The sequence below is a fragment of the Rhodnius prolixus genome, unplaced genomic scaffold, assembly GCF_049639745.1.
Source record: "Rhodnius prolixus isolate KJV_2025 unplaced genomic scaffold, Rpr scaffold_4, whole genome shotgun sequence".
Classification (NCBI taxonomy): domain Eukaryota; kingdom Metazoa; phylum Arthropoda; class Insecta; order Hemiptera; family Reduviidae; genus Rhodnius; species Rhodnius prolixus.
The window spans coordinates 5,598,731-5,621,206 of NW_027411614.1; the positions used below are offsets into that span (position 1 = coordinate 5,598,731).

At 34.0% G+C, this 22,476-nt stretch overlaps 1 protein-coding gene across 1 annotated transcript in view; it reads left to right on the forward strand.

Moving 5' to 3' along the window:
* The first annotated feature begins 20,060 nt into the window (after window positions 1-20,060).
* Window positions 20,061-22,476, forward strand: part of LOC141456424 (cysteine-rich motor neuron 1 protein-like) — a 515,843-nt gene continuing 513,427 nt past the window's right edge. The window contains exon 1 of the mRNA XM_074132413.1: window positions 20,061-20,594. Coding sequence (XP_073988514.1) covers window positions 20,486-20,594 — 109 coding nt within the window. The 5' untranslated portion in view covers window positions 20,061-20,485. The remainder of the gene's footprint in view (window positions 20,595-22,476) is intronic.

The window sequence follows — 22,476 nt, forward strand, 5'->3', positions numbered from 1 at the left end:
TTTCGGCAAATTTCACTCTCTTAACACTATTTATCTTACTGACAAAAGGATTCTTCCAGGCTACTCTACCATGATAGTTTTTATTTAATTAATAGTAATTATAAAATGAAATGAATTTATAAAAATTTGAATAAATGGGTGCCACTTTTAATTTTCGTCAATTTTTAACTTCTGTATGTACTGTCCCAATATTAATGGGAGTCACTGTATATATTTGTATTAATTTATGCTGTACCCAACTGTATTTGAGACTGGACGTGAGTCCTATAAATCAAATAAATACATAAATAAAAATTAAACTGTGCAGTAACACATAAGTAAAAAGATAAATAAAACCAAAATAATTAAAGAAGAAATAAAATACAAGACATAACTTAATTTTTGTAACTTATTAACTCCTCTCTTAAAGTGAAACATTCACACAGATGAACAGAATACAGTTTTCATTGCAGCTCTACTGCACTGTATATTTCATTTGTTTATTTGAGAGAAAAGCAATCAGTGAGTGGCATAATTTTCAAATTAGTTTTTTACTCCTTTCAGGTATTTTTTTCATTCTTGAGATCATTTTATTTTTAATTTTTCAATGTATACCTAGAATACACCTGTTCGACTTTATTTTAGAACTTCATTTGTTTCCATATAAAGTACAAGTGTTTCATATGCTGAACTAATGAAACCCCATATAAGTTTTAATAAAATTTTATTCTGTTATCGGATTTAAATTTGAACCAAAGTAAACACATTTATTTCCGTTCAAATATTTATTATTTCCGTTCAAAACAAAATGAGATGAAATTAAAACATTTCTCTCTCCCTCTTTTTAAACCCTGAAGTATCCTTGTTTTGTCCAGAAACTTGGGAGCATTTATTTCTCACTTAATATCAACCCATTCATATTCTAACTAATCAAGTTTTTATTTTTTAAAAAAAAAGTCACAACCATGACTTTTTGAAGACTTGATCGGATGTTGTAGGGACTGACCTTCTTCTCTAGAGGTTTATTGTTGTAGTTCACAGGCACTTAGTATGTACCAGTACCTTTATTTATGCTTTTTTTTTCTTAAACTTGCTCACAATGAAAAGTCCTTATTAAGTAGCACTGCATCTTTGATGTTCTTGCGCCGTATTTAAAAAGTAATCATTATTATGTCTTAAACAAAATTTAATAGCCTTACAAATAACCAAATTTTGGGCCCTACTATTATGTAAGAGCCAAATTTCTAACTTACTTCCATTTTGAATGCTACCTATAAATATATATTTTTTTTCTGGTGTTGTAATTTTGGGGGTCATCTTTGTGATTAGGCCGCCACAAAAGAAGACAATCAATCCAAGGATGGTTTAATCCTGTGTTTCTATTATTTGACTTTTTTTCTGTTGGACTTGGCATCAATTTCAATCGTGCTGATTTTTCAATGATGAATTTTTATTGTAAATATACTTTTTCAGATCTCTGACGAAGACAAAACGTTTTTTTTTTTTCCACAAATAGCTACTGTTTGTTTATCTGTGTGTAGCATGAATCAATATAGGAAAATATCAAGTAGTCTTTTCTTTTTTTCTGAATTTAGTTTAGACGTCATTTGGGGGGACCCAATAATTTTTCGGGTAAAAACTATCCCTCTGGAGTTTTTTTTTGTTTTCCTTTTTTGGCATTGGCTTTCGCCATACAGCCAGCATCGTCTAGGTGCTTATCACTAGAATATCACTCACTCTCCATTCTTACTTATAAATACATTCGCTTCACTCATTCATCCCTCTACTATATACAACTTCTTACATAAACCTTACAACTAATGGGTGGATCAGTACTCTATATTCCTGCCTTCCTTATAGCTTAACCGAAATTAAAATCACCGTAATCCTTCTCAATCATTTTCTTCCATTCATTCTATATCTTCTAAATACATTCATATTTCATTGCTAGCTCTGCTATAGACTTAAGCACATACGTAGATGTTGGTGGAGAATATTATGTCTTCGTAGCGAAATGGTGCATCTAAATACCTGTATATGTCGTCAAACATTCGTTTCCTTTCTACCACATAACGTGGACATATGTCATTATTATATTGTCCTGAAATCCTCCTCCTCATTGCAATCTATGCAAAGAGGAGAGGATCCCTTTTGTTGATCCTGTGTAGATACGATCCGCACACCGCGTGGTTCGCTCTCAGCCTGCTTATTGTCGTAACAATAAGTCCCTGGAGTTGCTATATTACTTAATCGATTTCTTGTCTATTAATACAAAAAAAACAAAACTATTTCAACAAAGAAATTTAATATTTTTTCTATGATTGTCTCTAAAATTCGTATTTTATTAATTACATTGTTGTAATAAATATTTGTAATAAGTAAATAATATTCGAATAATTTTCTTGTTAATGGCGTTGCGGATGAGATAGGCTGCTATTTCGGTGTAATGTGCAGTTCTGTTTTCTTGATAATCTTAGTAATGATTTATTAAATTTACTGCATCTTCTTCTTCTTCCTCTTACCTTTTTCTTTAATTAGGCTTCTTTAACATCTGAGGCATCTGCTTCCATTTCTACCACCAATCCACTAACTGTTAAAAGACAAAGATCATTTGCAAATAGATTTATCTTACTCTAAGTTCGTTCACTTCCATTCTCCATAGTTGTCATTCCTCTATTTGGGGGCGGTTGTTGGTGAAGGTGGTTAGGAAGAGTGGATTTTTTTTTTTTTGTAAATGGGAGATTCCCAATTAGAATTCCGTAGTTAGAGTTAATCGTAATAGACGTATTTCTTGTCAGATTGTTATTCTCTGTACATAAATATAACTACATCTATTTACTGATCAATATTTTACTTTCAATTGTTTTAACATTCCATTCTATTATTATTTACCCTTGGAATTTTATTTATGTACACTTTTTATGTTTTTTTATTTACCCATAATTATAATGGATGGAATTTTTATATGAGTGTCATAAAATTCTTTATTATTTTCTAAATTTAGCGTTTAATTCCCACTTGAAATTCTTGCCAGCGAGAGAAACAAAATTTCTTTACATTTTTCATAAAAAAAGAGTTAAGTATAGATAAAAACAAAACGGTTAGATAAGGTGAAAAATATAATAATAAAAAATATATATATTAATTATAGGTGACATATTTAAGTAGTTCACTCATTTAGTTTGACATTAATTAAACCTGTTAGAACAAATAAATTTAGAAGTTAATTCAATTTCTCCTTTATTTGTTTATATTTTAGTTTTGTTTTTTAAAATTCCAAAAGTTCTTTAGATTAGTTCATTTCTTAGATTTTTGCTTTTAATTCAAAATCTCTTTAATGATTGATGGTAGTTGAACTGCATATTTGTGATTAAGTGCCTTCCTTAAATCCAATTTGGTCCAAATTCTGATGAATTTTTTTGAAATTGAAATTTTTAATGAATATTTTGATGCCCATCAAAGAATGACAGAAAAATCAGTTTGGAATTACTGGCGCAACTTTTTATATAATTTTTTTTCACTAAATCTTAGCTGGCTTTCTATTGACATTTGTTTCGTTTGTTTTTGTTTTTATTTATTGCTTTTAAGTTTACAAACTTTTTGCAATGGAGTTGGCTATACATAGTGTAAATAAAAAATTACATTGGTTACAAAGTAAATAATCCAAATAAAGTAAAAATATAAATTATATCAAAATAAAATAAATACTCCCTACTTGTAGACATTTTTTTTTTTTTTTTTTACAAAACCAAAAATTTGACTGTACAAAGCACACAATTTAACCATTACTCTATTAGCTCATTACAACACTCTCTGGCAGACCACTTTATTATTTTATTTCAGTGTTATCAAGTATCAGTCAGTGGCTAGTATTTCTTTTACTTTTTGCCTATTCTGAAGTGCTTGTATTACAAAATAATACAATTTATTTAATTGAAGGTCCGTTTGTACCGAAAGAAGATAGTCTATTTTCAATTTGTAACTATTAAAATATTTACATCTTAACGAGCTGTAAAATGGGCATTCAGTTAGAAAATGTTCTAAGGTATCGGTTTTAGTTGAAAAGCAAGTAAAGCAGTAATTGTCTGGCTTAAATTTAAATGTTCCACCCATTATAAATATAGTCGGGTATTTACTATTAAATAACCTTAACTGAATTACTAATCTCAATTTGACAATAGAAGTATTAAAATTAAGAAGGGGCTCTTTACTGCCTAAACTGCTTATTAATCTGTAGTGGGAGTTGAATTTAGAGTTCAAAACCTCTTCAATATCCTTACATACCAAGTTATTTTGAAATTTAGTTCTTAAGTCACAAAAATTTTTCTTTAAAATTACTGGATCTTGATACTCCCATTTTTCTAAAGCACCAATACTAGATAACATATCTTTCAAACCTGAACACCAGTTGTAGGGAACATTATTTGTTTTAAGAATGAACAAATAAATTTCTCATTACTTATTGTGCAAACAAAAAAAATAGTTGTAGCTTGTTTTAATTTTACAGCATTGGTTGTAATACTAAATTTGATTGGCTACAGGAATTTACCCAATAATCTGACTTAAATTAAAACTGTTCCGGTAGGACAGTTGTATAAGGGTTGATCGTCAAAAACTGCACGAAAAAGCGTAACGTTGAAAAACACCCAACTTTGACAATTTTTTTCTCTTTTTCTATAAAAGATAAAATTCCCAATTTTTTTTTATAATGTAAGGCAAATCCTCCTATATGACTGTAATTTTTTGCAACAACACAGATCTAATAGATTTCGAGAAAAAAGTTGCTGAAAATGAGCAAAAACGGCATTTTCAAAAATAGCTCTTGTTCTTGTTCTTGTTGGTACCTTTTTTGTAAACAACGTAGCGCCTAAACGCGCGAACCGATTTTCATGAATGTGGTGTCATTCGATTCGGAATTTTATGTAGATGTGCCTTTTGGGGGTCTCGATCCTGTACATCAAATGGGAGAGGAGTTAGCCCCCTTTATGTAAGGCCCCCTCCAAAATTATTGGCGTTTAATCAACCCTTATACTTAACATTTTAAACTGTAAGTTTTTTGTTAAGGAGTATTTCATTCAGATTTGACTGGATTGCAATTTTAACTTCTTTCTTTTTTATTTATTTTTTGGTAACATTCTAAAAGTTCGCATCGTTGAGTGAAATTCTAAAAAAATGCTAAAAAGTTATTTTCCTTAAGTTTCTTTCTAAATAAATTTATAAAATAATGATGCGATTGTTTACAACAAAAAATATTCTCAAAACACATACACAGACCACTTAGTACGAGATGTGTGTGAGGAATGCATTTAATACTGAAATAAATGTCAACAAACACATTCCATTGTGATAAGACATTTGAACAATATCATAATGAATGCAAGTAAATATTAAGAGATAAAATAATAATAATAATAAATAAAAATACCAAGTACATATTTTTATTACTTAATTATGATGACGTAAACGATTAAATTCAAAAATATTTTTTGTAAATATTTAAATTTTGTATAAAAAAATTGTCCATAGATGTAAATACAATTTAATTTAGACCAAAACTGGGGACTGGTTATTGCAATTTCAGTCTGTTTTTACTCTATTTTTTTGTCAAGCTTTTGCCCTATAGGGATTCGGTTATCTTTAAGGCTTATACTTGCAATATTTTTAACAATAAAGGTTGATTTGTCTTCTGCCCTTAATTATTATTAGACACTGTGCCTAAATAATCTTCAGGACAGAAGACACATCAACCTTTAATGTTCGAATGTAAAGCAAATTACAATTGTTAAAATAAAGTATAAGCCCTCAAGCTTAACTGGGGAAGTCCATCGATCGAAAGCTTGGCATTAATCTTATTTCTCTTAAAGAAAATTAAGAAAATTTTAAAGAAAATTGAAACTAATTTTTTTGAATCTCAAAAATATATAAAAACAATTTAATCAATAAACGGGTATTTCTGATGTACGAGTATGTAATTTTATAGCTACTACAGTACATAATACACACAGAACTCACTTTTTCTGGTACTTAGTATCTGAATAGAGCTATTTCTGGTGCTAAATTTGAGAACATTGTGCAATAATATTTACAGGTACTAATAAGATGTTCCATAACTATGATTGAATCCTCTAACTCGGTAAGGTAGAAACGGAAATAAGCTAGTATTGCTTAATTAAATCTTTGTAAAAAGGGGCAAAAAATAAAATTTTCTGTTTTTTAAAATGTTAAAAATATCAATAACTTTTTTTTTTCTTCAATAGTAGGGTTCTTAAATTATATTACTGGCTACGTAGTTCACTTGGAATAGCTTTTCTTATTTTAGCTCTTGAGTTATGAACACAGACTGCCCACGCACGAAGTTAGGTTTGGCCATGCCTGGCTCTGGTACCCGTATTCGACGTTAAGCCCACTTATCGCCTTATATGGCAAGCTGCTAACCAGCAATAGCATAACTTCACTCTTCTCTTCTTAGACCACTGTTAGTAATGGCGATTTTTTTTCTTACTCCCCTCCATCTCATCGTGCTAAAGAGAGACAAAGAGAGAATGATAGCTCCATCTTCTCTCTGTCCGCCTACAATCCTCGTGCACTGAGTCATATCCAAACAAACTTTTGAATTTAAACTAAGGCAATAAAATTCTATCCTCACCAGTTTTATCACCAACTTACGAGTCCTTCAACTTCATCGTATTTATATTTTGAATACACAAAACAAAAATCGCATATATCGATTCATATTTACGATTGCAGTTTCTTATTAGTTGTTAGTATAACAAATACTATTGTAACCTAAAATAAAAAAGAAGAGTAGGGTGATTTCTCCTTGATATAGTGTTGGACACTACGTAGTATATTTTGTGCTGTACACTGAGACGATCTTTATTGACTCTTCTAAGAAATAACAGTTATTTTACACACTATAAATGCATAAAATTCAAATTTATATTACTGTAATAAACTTTATTCTTTTAAAAACTAATAATAATAATAAAAATTAGATGTCTGGTGTGAAATAGTTACATATTTTTCTTTTACCGCCGTTGACGTAATAAAATATTTGTTGAAATGTTGCGCGAAAAAACAACCCTACAAAAGTTATTTTTATGTGGAATTTAAGCTCACTTGATTTTGTTTTTTCAATTTTGAACTTAATTTTTTGGGGTAAACCTTTTTTATTTTTCAACATAGTCTCCTTTTAAGCTTATACACTTCGTCCAACGCTGCTCTAGTTTGTTGATCCCTTCCGAATAATAGGATTTGTCCAAGTCTGAAAAATAGCCATTCGTTTCTGCAATCACCTCCTCGTTTGAATAAAATCTTTTTCCCGCCAGCCATTTATTCATATTGGGGAACAAATAGTAGTCCGAGGGTGCCAAGTCTGGAGAATAGGGGGGATGTGAAACGAGTTGGAACCCTATTTCCATTAATTTTGCGACCACAACTGCTGAGGTGTGAGCTGGTGCGTTGTCGTGATGGAAAAGGACTTTTTTGTGGGCCAATCGTGGGCGTTTTTCTTGCAGTTCGGTTTTCAAACGGTCCAATAACGATGAATAATATGCACCTGTAATAGTTTTACCCTTTTCCAGATAGTCGATGAGGATTATTCCTTGCGAATCCCAAAAGACAGTCGCCATAATCTTTCCGGCCGAAGGAACGGTCTTCGCCTTTTTTGGCGCAGATTCCCCCTTGGTAACCCGTTGTTTAGATTGTTCTTTGGTCTCAGGAGTGTAGTGATGTATCCATGTTTCATCCACAGTGACGAAACGACGCTTAAAGTCCTGCGGATTCTTCTGGAACAGCTGCAAACCGTCCTTGCAACACTTCACACGATTTCGTTTTTGGTCAAGCGTGAGCAATCGCGGCACCCATCTTGCGGATAACTTTGTCATGTCCAAATGTTGATGCAAAATATTATGTACCCATTCATTCGAGATGCCCACAGTACTAGCAGTCTTACGCACCTTCACTCTTCTGTCATCCATCACCATATCATGGATTTTATCAATGATTTCTGGAGTAGTAACCTCAACAGGGCGTCCAGAACGTTCAGCGTCACTTGTGCCCATATGGCCACTCCGAAAATTTTGAAACCACTTATAAACTGTTCTAATCGAAGGTGCAGAGTCACCATAATGTTTATCAAGCTTCTCTTTAGTCTCCTGAGGCGTTTTGCCTTTCATAAAGTAGTGTTTAATCAACACACGAAATTCTTTTTCGTCCATTTTTTGAAAATCACTCGACTTCCTCGATTCAAACGAATGCCAAACACAAAGAAATAGACCGATCTGGCTGAAATTTGGTGTGTGTTCTTCCAAGAGATGCTACTAACTAAACATAACCTCGATACGCGCCAATGGTGCTATCTCTCTGACTTTGCACGGACTTTTCAAACGACCCTCGTACATACAAAAAGTTTCATTCTTTTCTCTTTGGTCATTCTAATCCGTTAATCCATCAGCTTTCTTCTCATATTCATCCCAACAATCCTATCCTTCAAACGACGTTTGAAGTGGCGATGGAGGCCATCAATTAAATGGTTAACTTTTGGAGAGTTACCATTGAGTGAAGACCTATCTATTGTCTCTAAATATCAGCTGATTTACTTGTTGCTGGTCTCTGAAGCTCTGCTTCAGTTGTGAATTTCAAATAATGTATTTTTGTATTTTTAAATAACTTTATTAAAATTTACAACTGCATGCGCATTGTCTCTGCAACAAGTAAAGTAGATGATGTGACATGAGAGGAGTTACATGAGAGCGGTGGCTCTTCAGTGAGAATAGTGGACTGTATTGCCAAGTAAATCGTGGGGCCAGCACTGCTTCCATCGATAGCTGGGATTGTCAGAAAGAGTCACAGATGGAAGCTGATCAATGAGAAGGTTGGGATGTGTTTAAAGGCGAGAGTAAATCTTACTGTATCGGGCGAAGATTAAATCTTGAATAAAAGGTACTTTTAGATCGGAATGAATGATTCTGCATTAGCTGTAAGGCGTGGAATTGTGCAGTGATTTGAGTTGGTAGAAATTTAGAATGCTTGGCTGAACCACACAGTTCGAATCTGTAAGTCCAAGTAGGTTTCTTTAGTGCGTGATATACAAGTACTTTGTTGTTTAGCGACAATTTTGATCGTCTGCAAAGCATGTTGTTAGTTATCTTTTAAGGCGCCTAGATAAACAAAAATAGATCTGAAAAGACCATTAAACTTGATTGGAACCAGATTAGTTTGATGACTGGCTCAGCTTAACTGTCTTTAATAGGTTTCAGGAATCACCGCCAGCAAGATTGGGTTCACTAAAATGACCCCCAAGCAATTTATGCCAGAGAGAGAGAGGGTTAAGTAACGACCTCTTACAACTTGTATGACGGCTTTACAAGCGCTAGAATAAGGAGGCAGATTTCGCCTACATCGTCTTTTGCCATGTTCTTCTCTTCGGACGTCTGTGTTTTTAGTACCCAGAGACTTTTCAGGTGTTAATCATATCAATGCTTGGACTACAACGCCCATCCATGTTTTAGTTCAACCTAAATTTCAGAAGCCGTCAATCAGTACTGAACAATTGCTAGACTTAACTCCACATCGTTGACTTCCTTTGAAACCTGATCCAGTTAATTTATTACAGAAGTGGCATGAAACGCTCCTAGTTGATAGCTTCATTCATCCGGTGGCTTTCCTTGGTTATAGCTCATGTCTGTAACATACAACTACATCATGAGTTTACATCTACTTGTGATATATGTACTGTAAGAGGTTAACAGCACATCACTCTTCGGTTTTGGTCAATGACCAAAGTTTATGTAGTTGAAGTCCATGTAGCTCTAGCTAACTGTCTGCGGTTTGACAATCTCATTAACCTAGATACGCTTCTAAAACGCAAAATACATTAAACTTAGTTACTGTTGTTCTATTTTTGCCGTCCTGAAAATGATGATTGTAATAATTAAGAGTATTGTAGAAGCAGCAGAGAGAAGTCAATTTTAAGAAAAATCTTGTAAAAGTGAAAATCTATTTAGTAAATTGGTTTTAAGGAATTTGATTGTTACTGTCCGGTACATCCCCTGATGGGAAACTAAATCGAAATATAAGTTCATCTTCCTGCAATTTATTGTTTCCGATATTACTTCGTTATTGTAAAAACATACAGAATATTTTCTAAAAAATCTCTTTTTTCGGCATCAGGAGATCTCAGAAAACTCAACCTGTTTAGTAAAACATGGTTATAAATGTTGGATTTTAAGTTTAAGAGATCCAGATCAACAATCTGGCTCGAAATTCCGCCCTTTATTGTCATTTTTAAATTAAGTGGCTCAAGATTCAATTTAATTACTGATTTCATTCATTTTGGTTTTGGTACTTTAGCTCTCTAGAATCACAGACTCCTCTATCCGCGTGCTCCACGGAATTGAAAGTGTGCGCTCCAGAGGTTTTTGTTAGTTTCTTTCACTATATTGGTCTACAAAGATTATAGAGGAATGTAAACTGGTAAGAAGCAGCTGTTACAGTGGACATTTGAACTTTATTTCATGCAGATAATACTTTTGAGAGGGAAGGAATGAATTTTATTATGCTCGTTTAGCTTCTTTTTTTGTACGGAATAATCTCCATTGATATTAGCATATAAACGTGCTCTAAAGGACATATTCTATGTCTGAAAATAGACACGAGAATAGGGCTATAAAACAATAAAGAAGAAATAGAGTTTCTGCCAAGAGTCCAGCGGTGGTGAAGAAGGTAGTTGAAATGTAGGCACGTTCGACATTACAATACTTAGCTTTATGGAAATTCTTAGACAGATCAAACTAGTCGGAGGTCGCACGAGAGTGAACGGCTACAGGAAGTGGAGGCGTGCAGATTATGAGCAATACTTGGAGAGAGGCCATCCGGTTCGCTTGTTTTATCTTCACTTCCAAGTTACATTTCAGTTCACTTAATACAACACTCCTGGGAACAGTCAGGTACTCCCTGTCCAAGATGATTAGCTGCAAAACTGTCTATTTCACCTTAGAAGGCAATTTTCCATCCAGAAAAGAACCTAAAAGGATGTTTGGAAAGGGTTAAACATTTTTTTCCTTCTAAGTCTATAAAAGTTTGCAAATTACTTCCGCCTATTGCAGTATAAAAGAATATAATGTAACCAAGTCAGAATTGTTGAATATAGTTTAAACGAAAATACGAAGTCACCTGCGTCTGTACTGCTAATAAAAGACTCTGAGAGTGCAATATCATCACTGGATTATTAATTTTGGGCACGAAAAATTTGTAAACTTAACACCATTTTTAAAGACCTATGGAAACCTACAAGTGTGCAAAGTACCTTACAGTCACATTAATTGCAAATTTACTTTGTTCTGTTTCAGGTAAGTTGCAGTTTCATACCTGTAGAACTAAACTGTAGATAAGGTAAGCCGTCTGTCTTTTGTCTGTACATCCTTCTATATAATTAGATTATTGAAACAACTCTTTTAATGATACATTTCTAAACTCAATTACCTAGCACACTCTATATTAATGGGGTCATTCAGGTTCTTGCATTATTATCTTAAAATGCCAATAACTATAGTCTCATGAACTGCTTCATAAGATTTATTTTCAGCATTTCCAGAGACTCTCGCATTTCGCACTGCTACGATGAGTTGATGTGGCTTTTTCATGTCTATCGCCGCCAATATCTTTTGGCTTCTTTCCTTTTTCAAGTCATCCAGTCTCAAAGGCCTTCCTATATTTTTTAACTCCTTAAGTTTAAATCCTCGATACATTCCCGTAATACCAGATCTCGCTCATCCAATCTCTATATTTCCTCTCACCGTACCTCATCCTTTGACAAATCCTTCCTAATACGTGCTACCTCTCTCTGGAACTCCTTGCCATCATCTGGCCGCCATGCTCCTACCCTTTCTATCTTTAAATCTCTTCTATTCAGTTATCTCCTCTTCTTAGGAGCTTATCCTAAGCAGGATCAGCAGGATCCACCGACAGTTATAAATTAAGACAGGAAATAATCTAAACTAGCTAAAAATAACTTGCAATCAATGAATCTAAAAATTGATTCCAAGCGCAAAAATAAAGTTATAAAAAATGCACATTTCCTGTAAGAAGTGTTACTTTTTTTGTGTATGTAAAATATTGCATAATATTTGGCTAAAATATAATTGATTTCATTTACAAAGGAAGTGAATTGGAATCTACTCACAAGTAAGTGATGCATTCCAATCGATTAAATTCTTCATATGATATTATCATCAACCTAACCAACACGTATATGTCAGTCTCTCTGCGTATGAATATATGCTCAATCTAACTGTCTATATTTAAATTCCACGCGAACACTTCCAATAGGATATTTATCAAGTTCGATGTAGAAATAATAACCACTATCTAGAATGCATTAACATTCCTAATATGAATGATTGCAACCCGGTTACACTCAAGCCAAAACTGATATGCACGTGAATCTATTTATTTATTTGTGTGTATGTGTATGTGTGTGTATTTATGTGTGCGTAAGAGTTTAAGAGCCACTTTTATCAAAATCAAAAGTATTTATAATTGTGACGTAACCACTTACATCTTTCTTTCTTTAGAGTTATTATTGCAAAGTTGAAAATATTCTACAGTAACCAAATTCCAGTAATAATTTATATACATAGGCAACTTTTTTTCTCGAAACCTATTAGATCTGGATTGTTGTAAAAAATTACAGTTATAAAGGAGGATTTGCCCTATATTATAAAGAAAATTTGGGAATTTTATCTTTTATAGAAAAAGAGAAAAAAATTGTCAAAGTTGGGTGTTGGTTTCAAAGTTACGCTTTTTCGTGCAGTTTTTGACGATCAACCCTTATACAACTGTCCTACCAGACAGTTTTAATTTATTTGGATGACCACAAAGAGAGCTAAATCCCTGAAAAAGTGACTAGTCCATTTCTTTTTAAGAATTGTATTTTAGCTTAAAGCTACCACGGAGGTACACAACACAATATCACAACTTTTTATTCTTTACAGGAGAGCAAATGAAAGAGTTTTTTCGCTGATTTTTCTTACTTATAAGCCCACGGGGAGTTATTTTGCTTAAATCCTTGGTGGCTAATAAGTATCATAGATGCACTTTAACAGATGGTTGAGTAATAAAAAAAAACAGTAATTTTGTATTAGAAAGATTAAAAAAATAAATTTTGAAAAAATGGACTTAGTGTTGTACGTATACCTTCGAGGTACTGCTTTATATTCACTACAATATGCGAGGTTGGTTTAAATCTCTGTCTAGAATTTTGGGCTACTCTTTCCCGTTGTGGGACATGTTCCTAAATATTTTTGAAAATGGGATTAAGTTCGTCCGCAGTGCTGGATAATATCATTAATTTTATTTGTCGTTTGTTTATTGCATTTCTGACCGGGTTTCGGACATACATCCATCATGAAAGATAGATTAGTGAGATTAATCACCAATCTCTGCAATCCCTATTCTAATCCCTTGGTCTGGCACCTCTCTTCCGCCACGGTTGCGATTTCCTCATCGAATGGCGAGAGCAATTAGCTCAGCAATTGGGAGTGTTACCGTTGGATAGCCGTTCCCCCCGGAGTGAGCCTGTTCATGTGAGCTATTACAATTACAGATAGCATTACAAATGCTGGTGTAACATTACAACAAAATAAAAATAAATAAAAAATTAATCTAAGTTAATTTTAACTTCGAATTTACCACTTTTTGGTTATTAAAAAATTGATTTATTAACTATTTCTAATATTAAAAATATCTATTGTAGTATAAATCGCCTTTCCAACAATGGCTTCAACTAGTTGAGGCAGTATCTTTTTTTTCTCAAACCCAATAACCTTTACAAGAATCCAAATATTGACAGAACTGTTATAGTTTATCGTGTCCACCCTTTCACTTTTCTGCAGTCATCCTTATTGATCGTAGTGCAGCCTAAACCAGCTTAGACGCTCTAGTTTTCCTGTTTTTGTTTTTTTTGTTACTTTTTGTAAAATTTTCTTCTTCTTTTTTTTAGAAAAGGAATTTTCAAGTTTTTGGTTTTGCTGCTTAGATGTGATTGAAATCGACTTACAATTAGTCAGAGGTCTTTTATTAAAATGGAAATCAAGTAAATAATTTACAGAATTTTTTTAATGGCTAAAAAAAAAAACAATTGGGTCTTTACCTGGAAGTCGTTCATTGTTTGAACTGTTCATCGTGGGGGACCCTAATCTGAAATAGGTTACCGAATCGTGAACGCTTTAATTGTCCATTTAGCCGATCTCCGAGAGTAAAAACGTGCACTAGTCAATTTGGACCTGTTTTAATTCCTCTTGCCAAAGAGTTTAGTTGCTCCTGAGGTATAGATTTTCTTTATGTCTGACGCCAAAAACTGATCCCAGAAGCGGCTTTAGCCAAGGCATCTATCACTTCATTCCCTCTAATGTCGGTATGACCCATTGATCCATATGATGCTGATTTTACTCTGTAGGTCAACTTAAAGGAGCATTTCTTATCTATATAGGACCAAAGGGGTCGCAGTGGCGAAGGCCTTAAGGACCGCCCTATTAGAATCTTATCTTAATCTAGTAGGATGACGCAGCTTTCCACCGACACTTTTTGTCGGTAAAAATCGATACATCTCTCAGGCTCTCAGGCCTTTGCGTATTTGACAGTTTCTTTGACCGCTATAAGTTCCGCACTTGTAAATGGTAGCTGATTCTTCAAAGTGGGAAACTGATGAAGATTTATTGCCCATTTGGTCCTTTACAGCGCACCCTTCACCCATTGTATTCTTAGAGCCATCTGTGGAAATCTACCTGGAGTCTGGGAATAGTTTTTTTTAAATTAATAGTGAAAAGATTCAATTAGCAGTATCGATTATTAGAATTATTATTAAATATTTCAATGATTTGGTTTGGAGTTTGTTTAAAGAGGTCAATACGTGATAGTTAATTTAATTTATAATATAAATTATATTATTAATGGCTTAATAATATCATGGTAGAAGTGGGTGTCACCCGTATGATGAATGTAAAGCACACTTCTCCATTATGTTTGAATATTTCATCTAATTTACTTGTCATTTCCAGTACACAAGTATATCCTGTCTGGTTCTTATAAAACACTATAAGAACAAAACTGAAAAATAAACCAAATTTAACGAGAACCACGTGTCAAATACATAAAATATACACTGCTTAAATAAATTATTGATAAATTCAATAACAACCCTAATAACCGATGTTAATAACTGCAATTTATGATTTATGTATTACAAATCGTTATGTAATAACAGTTTCTACCGCTAAACTTACAAATCCCTCTTTATAATATTGGCGCGGAGGTCGTGTTTTGTGCGGGTTGGGCGGATAATATGAAACGTGCTTGTTTGTTGTTGTTATGGTGGTGGTGGTGGTGGTAGTAGAAGAGAGTTTGGACTTAAGCCCAAAGTTGTGTAACTTTTCCGAGACAATGTTAACTTCTTTTTTTTTCTAGCTGTTAAAAAACATTTTTACTGTTATTTCTCTTTTTTCAAAACCACTAATACACACGCTGGATTTACTACGTAAAAGTGATGGATTTGAAAAACTGAACATTTTCTTCTTTCGTTGGTTTTTTATTTAGTTTTCTTTTAAACAATATTTAGTTTAAGAACAATAATAGTGTAATGGTGGAATGCAAACTATCTTGCCTCTCGTCTATTGCCAGAATCAACGATATAACTTTTGACTGAATGGACGGCTCCTGTTTTGAAAGGAAAGCAGGCAAACATTATCCTTGGTTTCCAGTTCTCTTCTCAACTCCAAACCAGATGCTGGAGAGTCAGTCAGTTACAGACCATCCTGTCAAAAGATGTTTAGATAATTACAATGCTACTAAATACTAGTTATACTAGAAACGGACGATTAGGGAATAAGAATAAGCCAGCCTACCAATACTTTGTATGTATCTAAAGAGTTCGTTCAACTTACCATGGTAACGATCATCTGGGAGGATAGCCTTTTGTATTTTCAAAAAACAAAAAAAAAAAAATTCTGCATTCAGCATTATCACTACAGTCCTCTATAAATTAATGCCTAGTTTCGCTCTTACTTTTTAAGCTTACTTTAAACTTACTAAAGACGGTTCAAATCACTGTCTGTGCAGGGCTAAAATTAAATTGTCGAAAGTAGTTTGTGCACTCAGCGTCTGCGCTACCCCCTTTGTAAATGAACTGGGTAAAATCAAGCAGAACTGCCCTCCTATTAAGGTTGAGAGGCTTCATTACTAAAATAGCTTTCATTGGCACCTAAACCCTTCTTAAAAACATAATTATTTAGAACTTAGCAAACACATTTCCATCTCAGTCCGTATTGAAAAAGCCCAAGATACACACTAACCTATACCAAACGAGGTAATCCATGAAACATCCCGTAAAAAACGGAAGTGGCCATTCTTGCAAATGCCGAAAGTCCACCGCGGAAGTTCAAAATCAGCAGAGAGGAAATCCTTCTAGGTGTGGATAGTGCCAAAATATTCACCTGACTAAGGGTAACTCGTGATGTCCAAGTAACAGTATTTAAAGTTTGTATTTGGCTAAGGCTGGAAACATAGTGGAGCGGCGAGCAAAGCGGCGAAAACAAACACACAAGTTAACATATGGGACCGCGCATAGTGGAGAGCAAAGCGAAGATAGAGCAACGCTATCTATAGAGAGTGTTTGTTTTCGTCGCTTTGCTCTTCGCTATCATCGCCGCTCCACTATGTTTCCAGCCTAAAAGAGCTTTTTCCCATCAGGGATAAGGTCCGAAGACGGAAATCATGGTATAAATTTTAAGACAGCTTTTGGAAATACTCTTTAACGCTTCGTTAATCATTAGGCACACTAACTGCGTACAACTTTTATAGCATCACAATAAGCTTTCACCGCAATTAATTAAAACAATAGTACGTGAAAGAAACGTAAGCACAACAGTAAGCTGTAACTTGTGGAAGTAAATCGAGCTACTTCCGTTTATGATACTCCTTTCTTCTCATTCAGAACAACCGACACATAACCTCACCGAAGAATGTGAATAAGTAGAGGTTGTCTTTGTAGATATTAAGACGTCATATAAATCTCATCTCAGTAATCACTGCTCCTAATTCTGGGACGAGCAGCATAAAGCAGTGTGTGTGTGAGCAGAATGAGTTAAAATTGGAGAACTAGGATATCAAATTGGGAGCGTAGTTAAATTGAATTTGAGAGCAAGTCGGTTTGTACGTATTTTAGATCCGTTTTAGTTGTGATTTTTAATCAGTTTCAAGGTTACAATCCTTATTGAAAGTATTTATGGCTCTTTTAAAGGAATTTTTTTTAAACACATTTTGTTTTTATTTAAAATTCAAATGGTTATCTCTGATCTTAAATTATATAATCTAAATTTAAACATTTTCCTCGCATTGCAATTAAAGAAAACAAAACAAAAAGATTGTTTTTTATTGGTGAACATTTGGTTGCAAACATTTGTTTATTGCACGACATTGTGAGAATTGCACAACTATTGCAATCAACTTCATTTCTGTCCGCCCCCCCTTCCCAATGGTTTCTAAACGCTTAAAAAAAAGAATTATTAGATTTTATCAAAAGTAAATTCTATTTTGTGTCAGCTTCTCCTCCTCTTTGCTCAGTAAAAACATTCAGTTTATTTTGTTCAACCATCCATCGCCCTCCAGCTTGTATCCATTTTCAAAGCTGCTAAAGACTAAGTAGTCTGCCAGCCTTTTTGAAATCACATTGTCTTCCCCAAACTTTTTAGCTAGGGATAATGCTAATGGTGTAATGGTTGTGGAGGGGGGGGTAGCTCATTGTCAATATTTAGGGTTATAGAAGCGATACTGAAAGATACAGTTTCAGTAATATTGTCTTTTCAATGCTAAGAAATTGACTAAGATTTTTTTTTTGCTGGCCACTTTTCTCTTAATGCAGAATCTTTAGCTGTTGTTTTTCCAGAGGATCACAATCAGTTTTTATACCTATCAGTCTAGAAGAAACTATGGCAACTATATCTAGATTCTCCTATTCTTTGCCACACTCAGGGAACTCTCTCACATACCTTGGCGATCCAATGCAGCATCAACTCACATATTATATTGATATGCTCACCAAAACGATGAGTGGGAGATTTCTCTATGGCTGGTTTTATTGAAGTATTAGATTTTATTAGAAATAGTAATAGTTTGAAGTTAATAGTTTCGGCAAGGCGCCACGATAGTCGAGCGGTTAGAGGCTAGACCTGCAAAGCTAATATGTATTGTGGTACTGGGATCGATTCCCGGTCTTAGACCTTGGACTTTATTTAATGGTTAATAAAAGAAATTTACTGAAAAAGTATGTTTGCTAGTCCCCCTCCGTCCACCGACACCTAATTTGGTAGTTGGACGTTAAGCCCCGCCTGAAAAAAATAGGCGATTACTTTACTTTACTTTACTTTTTAAATAGTTCTGTAGTTTCAACGAATGTATAGGACGTTAAATAAAAAATTCTTATTAATCTCGTCTAGGAGATTTGGAAAAACAATTTTGTTCCCTCTTAGTGCCCGTAAAATTCATTCGCCATTTGAATATAAACCTAACTGTGGAAAGTACATGGTGTGCGCGCGCATCTGGTTCAAATTCCGAAAGCGAAGTATTTAGTGCAATTTAGATTGCAAAATGCGTGGGAATCATATGGACATTCAGCTTTCTAGAGACCCTCTAAGGATTTCTTTCTTTTTTTCTTTTTTTTTTTTTAAAGAAAGTAACTTCATTAATTCAAATAAGTTAATATCTACTTGCACTTATCTTTCCTGAATCTTCACATAAACGAGAATAAGTAAAGTAAAGTAATCGCCTATTTTTTCAGGCGGGGCTTAACGTCCAACTACCAATTAGGTGTGGTGGACGGAGGCGACTAGCAAACATACTTTACTGTAAATTTCTCATATTGACCATTAAATAAAATCCAAGGCCTAGAGTCTGGGGAATCGAACCCACTAAACCAGCAATACATCTTAGCTTTGCGGGTCTAGCCTATGACCGCCTAACAATACTTTACTATAAATTTCTCATATTAACCATTAAATAAAATACAAGGCCTAGACTGGGGGAATCGATCCCACTAAACCAACAATACATCTTAGCATTGCGGGTCTAGTCTATGACCGCCTAACAATACTTTACTATAAATTTCTCATATTAACCATTAAATAAAATCCAAGGCATAGACCAGGGAATAGAATCTACTAACTAGCAATACACCTTAGCTTTGCGGGTCTAGCCTATAACTACCTAACATACTTTACTGTAAATTTCTCATATTAACCATTAAATAAAATACAAGGCCTAGAGACCAGGGAATCGAACCCACTAAACCAACAATACATCTTAGTATTGCGGGTCTAGCCTATAACTACCTAACATACTTTACTATAAATTTCTCATATTAACCATTAAATAAAATCCAAGAACTAGACCAGGGAATAGAATCTACTAACCAGCAATACATATCAGCATTGCGGGTCTCGCTTCTAAACTGCTCGGCTACCGTGGCGCCTCACATAGACGAGCATATAATTTACAATTAATTTAAGGAAATCAATCCCATTCTGATCCATTTGAAAGTTTGTTTATCTTGAATGAAAGAGTCAGCCTTCTTCCTATTGGCCTTAAATTGAAGCTTGCATTACCCCCAAGATTCTACTTACTATTCCAATGGCTTTGCATTGACTGTCTCAAGATCTTCAAGCTATCCACTACTTGGTAGCATTCTCAAGTCCTTCTAAGCTTTCAGTTAATTTTTTTTGTGTATAATTAAAAATCGCTCGTATACAAGCAAGAGATTTATAGTTAATCGTACAGTTTTGATTTAAATAATTAACCTCCTAAGATTTAAAGTTTAAACGCTAAAAAGTTCATTTTTTTTTTTTTTTTTTTTTAATACAAAATTAAGCGCAAAAGAAAATGGCAATAAAAATAAATGCAGTAACAAATAAATAAGAATAGAATGGTTACTTCTGTCTCAGTCGCACAAAGTGCAGTGGTAGGGGAGAGAAGTATTGCTGGTCTTGCCTAATCACCAGCCCAGTGTGTATAGTTATATTAAAAAACCAGCCAGCCCGTATAGCTAACCAGTGCACTGCGAGACTAGCTCGGAGTATGTAACTACTTAGTGGTTTGGGACACACTCTACTGGCTGTAGATTAAATTACGTCGGCGATCGTAATTCTCTTCAATAAACATCGAATCATTGTTCGTGTTTTCATACTATTATCTCTACTTTGATTTTTTTTTTTTTCTAAATTGATTAATTATTGAGTGTTACATAATTGTGGGTAATAGATTTCAATATTTTTTATTCGGATTGTTTTATTTTTTAAATACGTAGAATAGAAAAAAAGGTTACGTGCGGTTTCTTTTTATAGTTTTGTGCATTTATTTATTTTCCCTTTTGAAGAGGTGAACATCAGTTTTGAAGTGCCAGTGAGGAGAACTAGCACTGTGTCTTCGAAACAAGTATGTTGTATTGATCCGGAACATCATGACCATCCACAACAAATACACCGCCGCTTCTTGGCCGCACGTGAGGACAGCTCGTGTTCTTGCAGTTCTTTACTTCCTCTTTGCGTTTCGTCCAATTGTTGCCCAAGGTATTTATTAATTTGTAAAGGCACTATTTCTTTTTTTCTTAATATGTAATTGATGATTACTCTTACTGTTAAGACGTTTAACTTCTAATATTGATGGGATACGCAATTGCTTTTTCTTTTTGCGTTGTAATTTTCTGATCTGTTTTGTTTTCCTAAGTTTTTTTTTTTTTTTGAGATTTCTGCTTTCACATTTCCGTCACATCACAAGTCTTGCTGATGTCACGGTTAGGGTATTGAGTAGTAACGTCTATTTCTGTATAGCAAAAAAACAAATTCAAATTAAAGTCAATTGTCACGCTCTAATATCCCAGTGTATACAGATTTCTGACGCGTTAGAAGTTTTCTTCATTGCCCGTATTAAACTTACAACGCCCCTGCGGTGTTTTAGGCTATATTGAAAAAGTGCGGTTATTGTACCACCCGAGTAAACTAAAATGCTACAAGAAGTAATCGTATCCATTTAACATTATGAACTCTGCTACCATTTAGGTACAGTTCTGGATGACCTTAATAGAACTTTGGCTCCTTTTTGGTGAGCGGCTTATAGATTCAGCTGCAATGTAGCCCAACGGCAGATGCAGTTTACGATTTTTGTGCTCCCTTTTGAGTCATCGGACGAGTCTGTTCGCCCCCCTTTAGGAAAACCAACCTGACATCCTCATTCCAAAATAATGTAAATATTTTACCTAATTGTACATGCTATCTAATCAAGTCTTCAAAAGTAGCCTATTAAGGTAACTTATGTAATTAGCGAAAACGGCTGAATTAGCAATTTTTCCAAGGGATAATTCAGCTTTACCTTCAGAACGTCGTACCATGATAACGTCAAATATTAAAGAAAAAATCATCAAATTTCCTGTAATAGATGTTTGTAGTGCTGACATAACGTAAGCACACCTTTATTTTTGGAGAATGTTTTGTAGAACGTCATTGTTCTGTATCATGGAAGTAAAATTACTGTTTGTAATAGAAAGAAAGCAATTCATCTAGCTAAGTGAACGATAGAATCAAGCAAAATAAGTGAGTCTGAATCAGAAACATCTCATTGCCGCTTGAATTGAACTAATTCATTTTTTCTTCTTGGTAACTCGGCGACATGTTCAAGAAACGATATCTCAGCTTTGTTCTCTCCTTATTAGGTACGAATAATCAAACGAAGTTGTATGTACATTTTGGATTGGAGCGGATGATATGGATTTCTTGGTTTCTGAATTATAAGATGTTATTCGTCTATATTTTCTAGATCTTCAAGGGCTGATGGTTATTTCTCGCAGAATACTGGCTGAAATATTTTGTCATGTATATATAAAAAATTCTACAACCTAATATGATAAGTAGATAGTATAATCGTGTGCGTTATCACTATATAGAGCTCAGCGTAATTTTGAGCTGAATTGGTATTTATTATCTCTTATTAAGATTCCCGAAAAGAAACTCTCCTCGCTCCTGTTGGGGTTTAGGGATAGAACTATAGACTTAAAGCGAAACAGAATCGAAACTCTTCAGTCAAAAAATTCTTCAAGCAATCTCTGTGTCGTCCTGTTAAGTTTGCACCGACCTGTGAATCCTGATCACATCCCACTATATCAAACTCCTCTCCAGACTGTCACCCCAATCATAATCCCTTAATCTGTAAATTATCCCATACCACTAGCCTGTAGAATCTTTCTCGTACAACCTGGTCGAATATTAACTGGCATCCTTCGAATTCCATTCATTCAGTAATTTGCATTAACCGACTTATGATGGCCATCGTTGTTTTACCCTTCAATGATGCTTTCTTTGGTACATTTATCATATTTACGTTATTGTAATATGCATTAGCGAGTACATATGTGGCTGTTTTTCAACATTAAACTTTTACGATGATCAACTCTTAGTC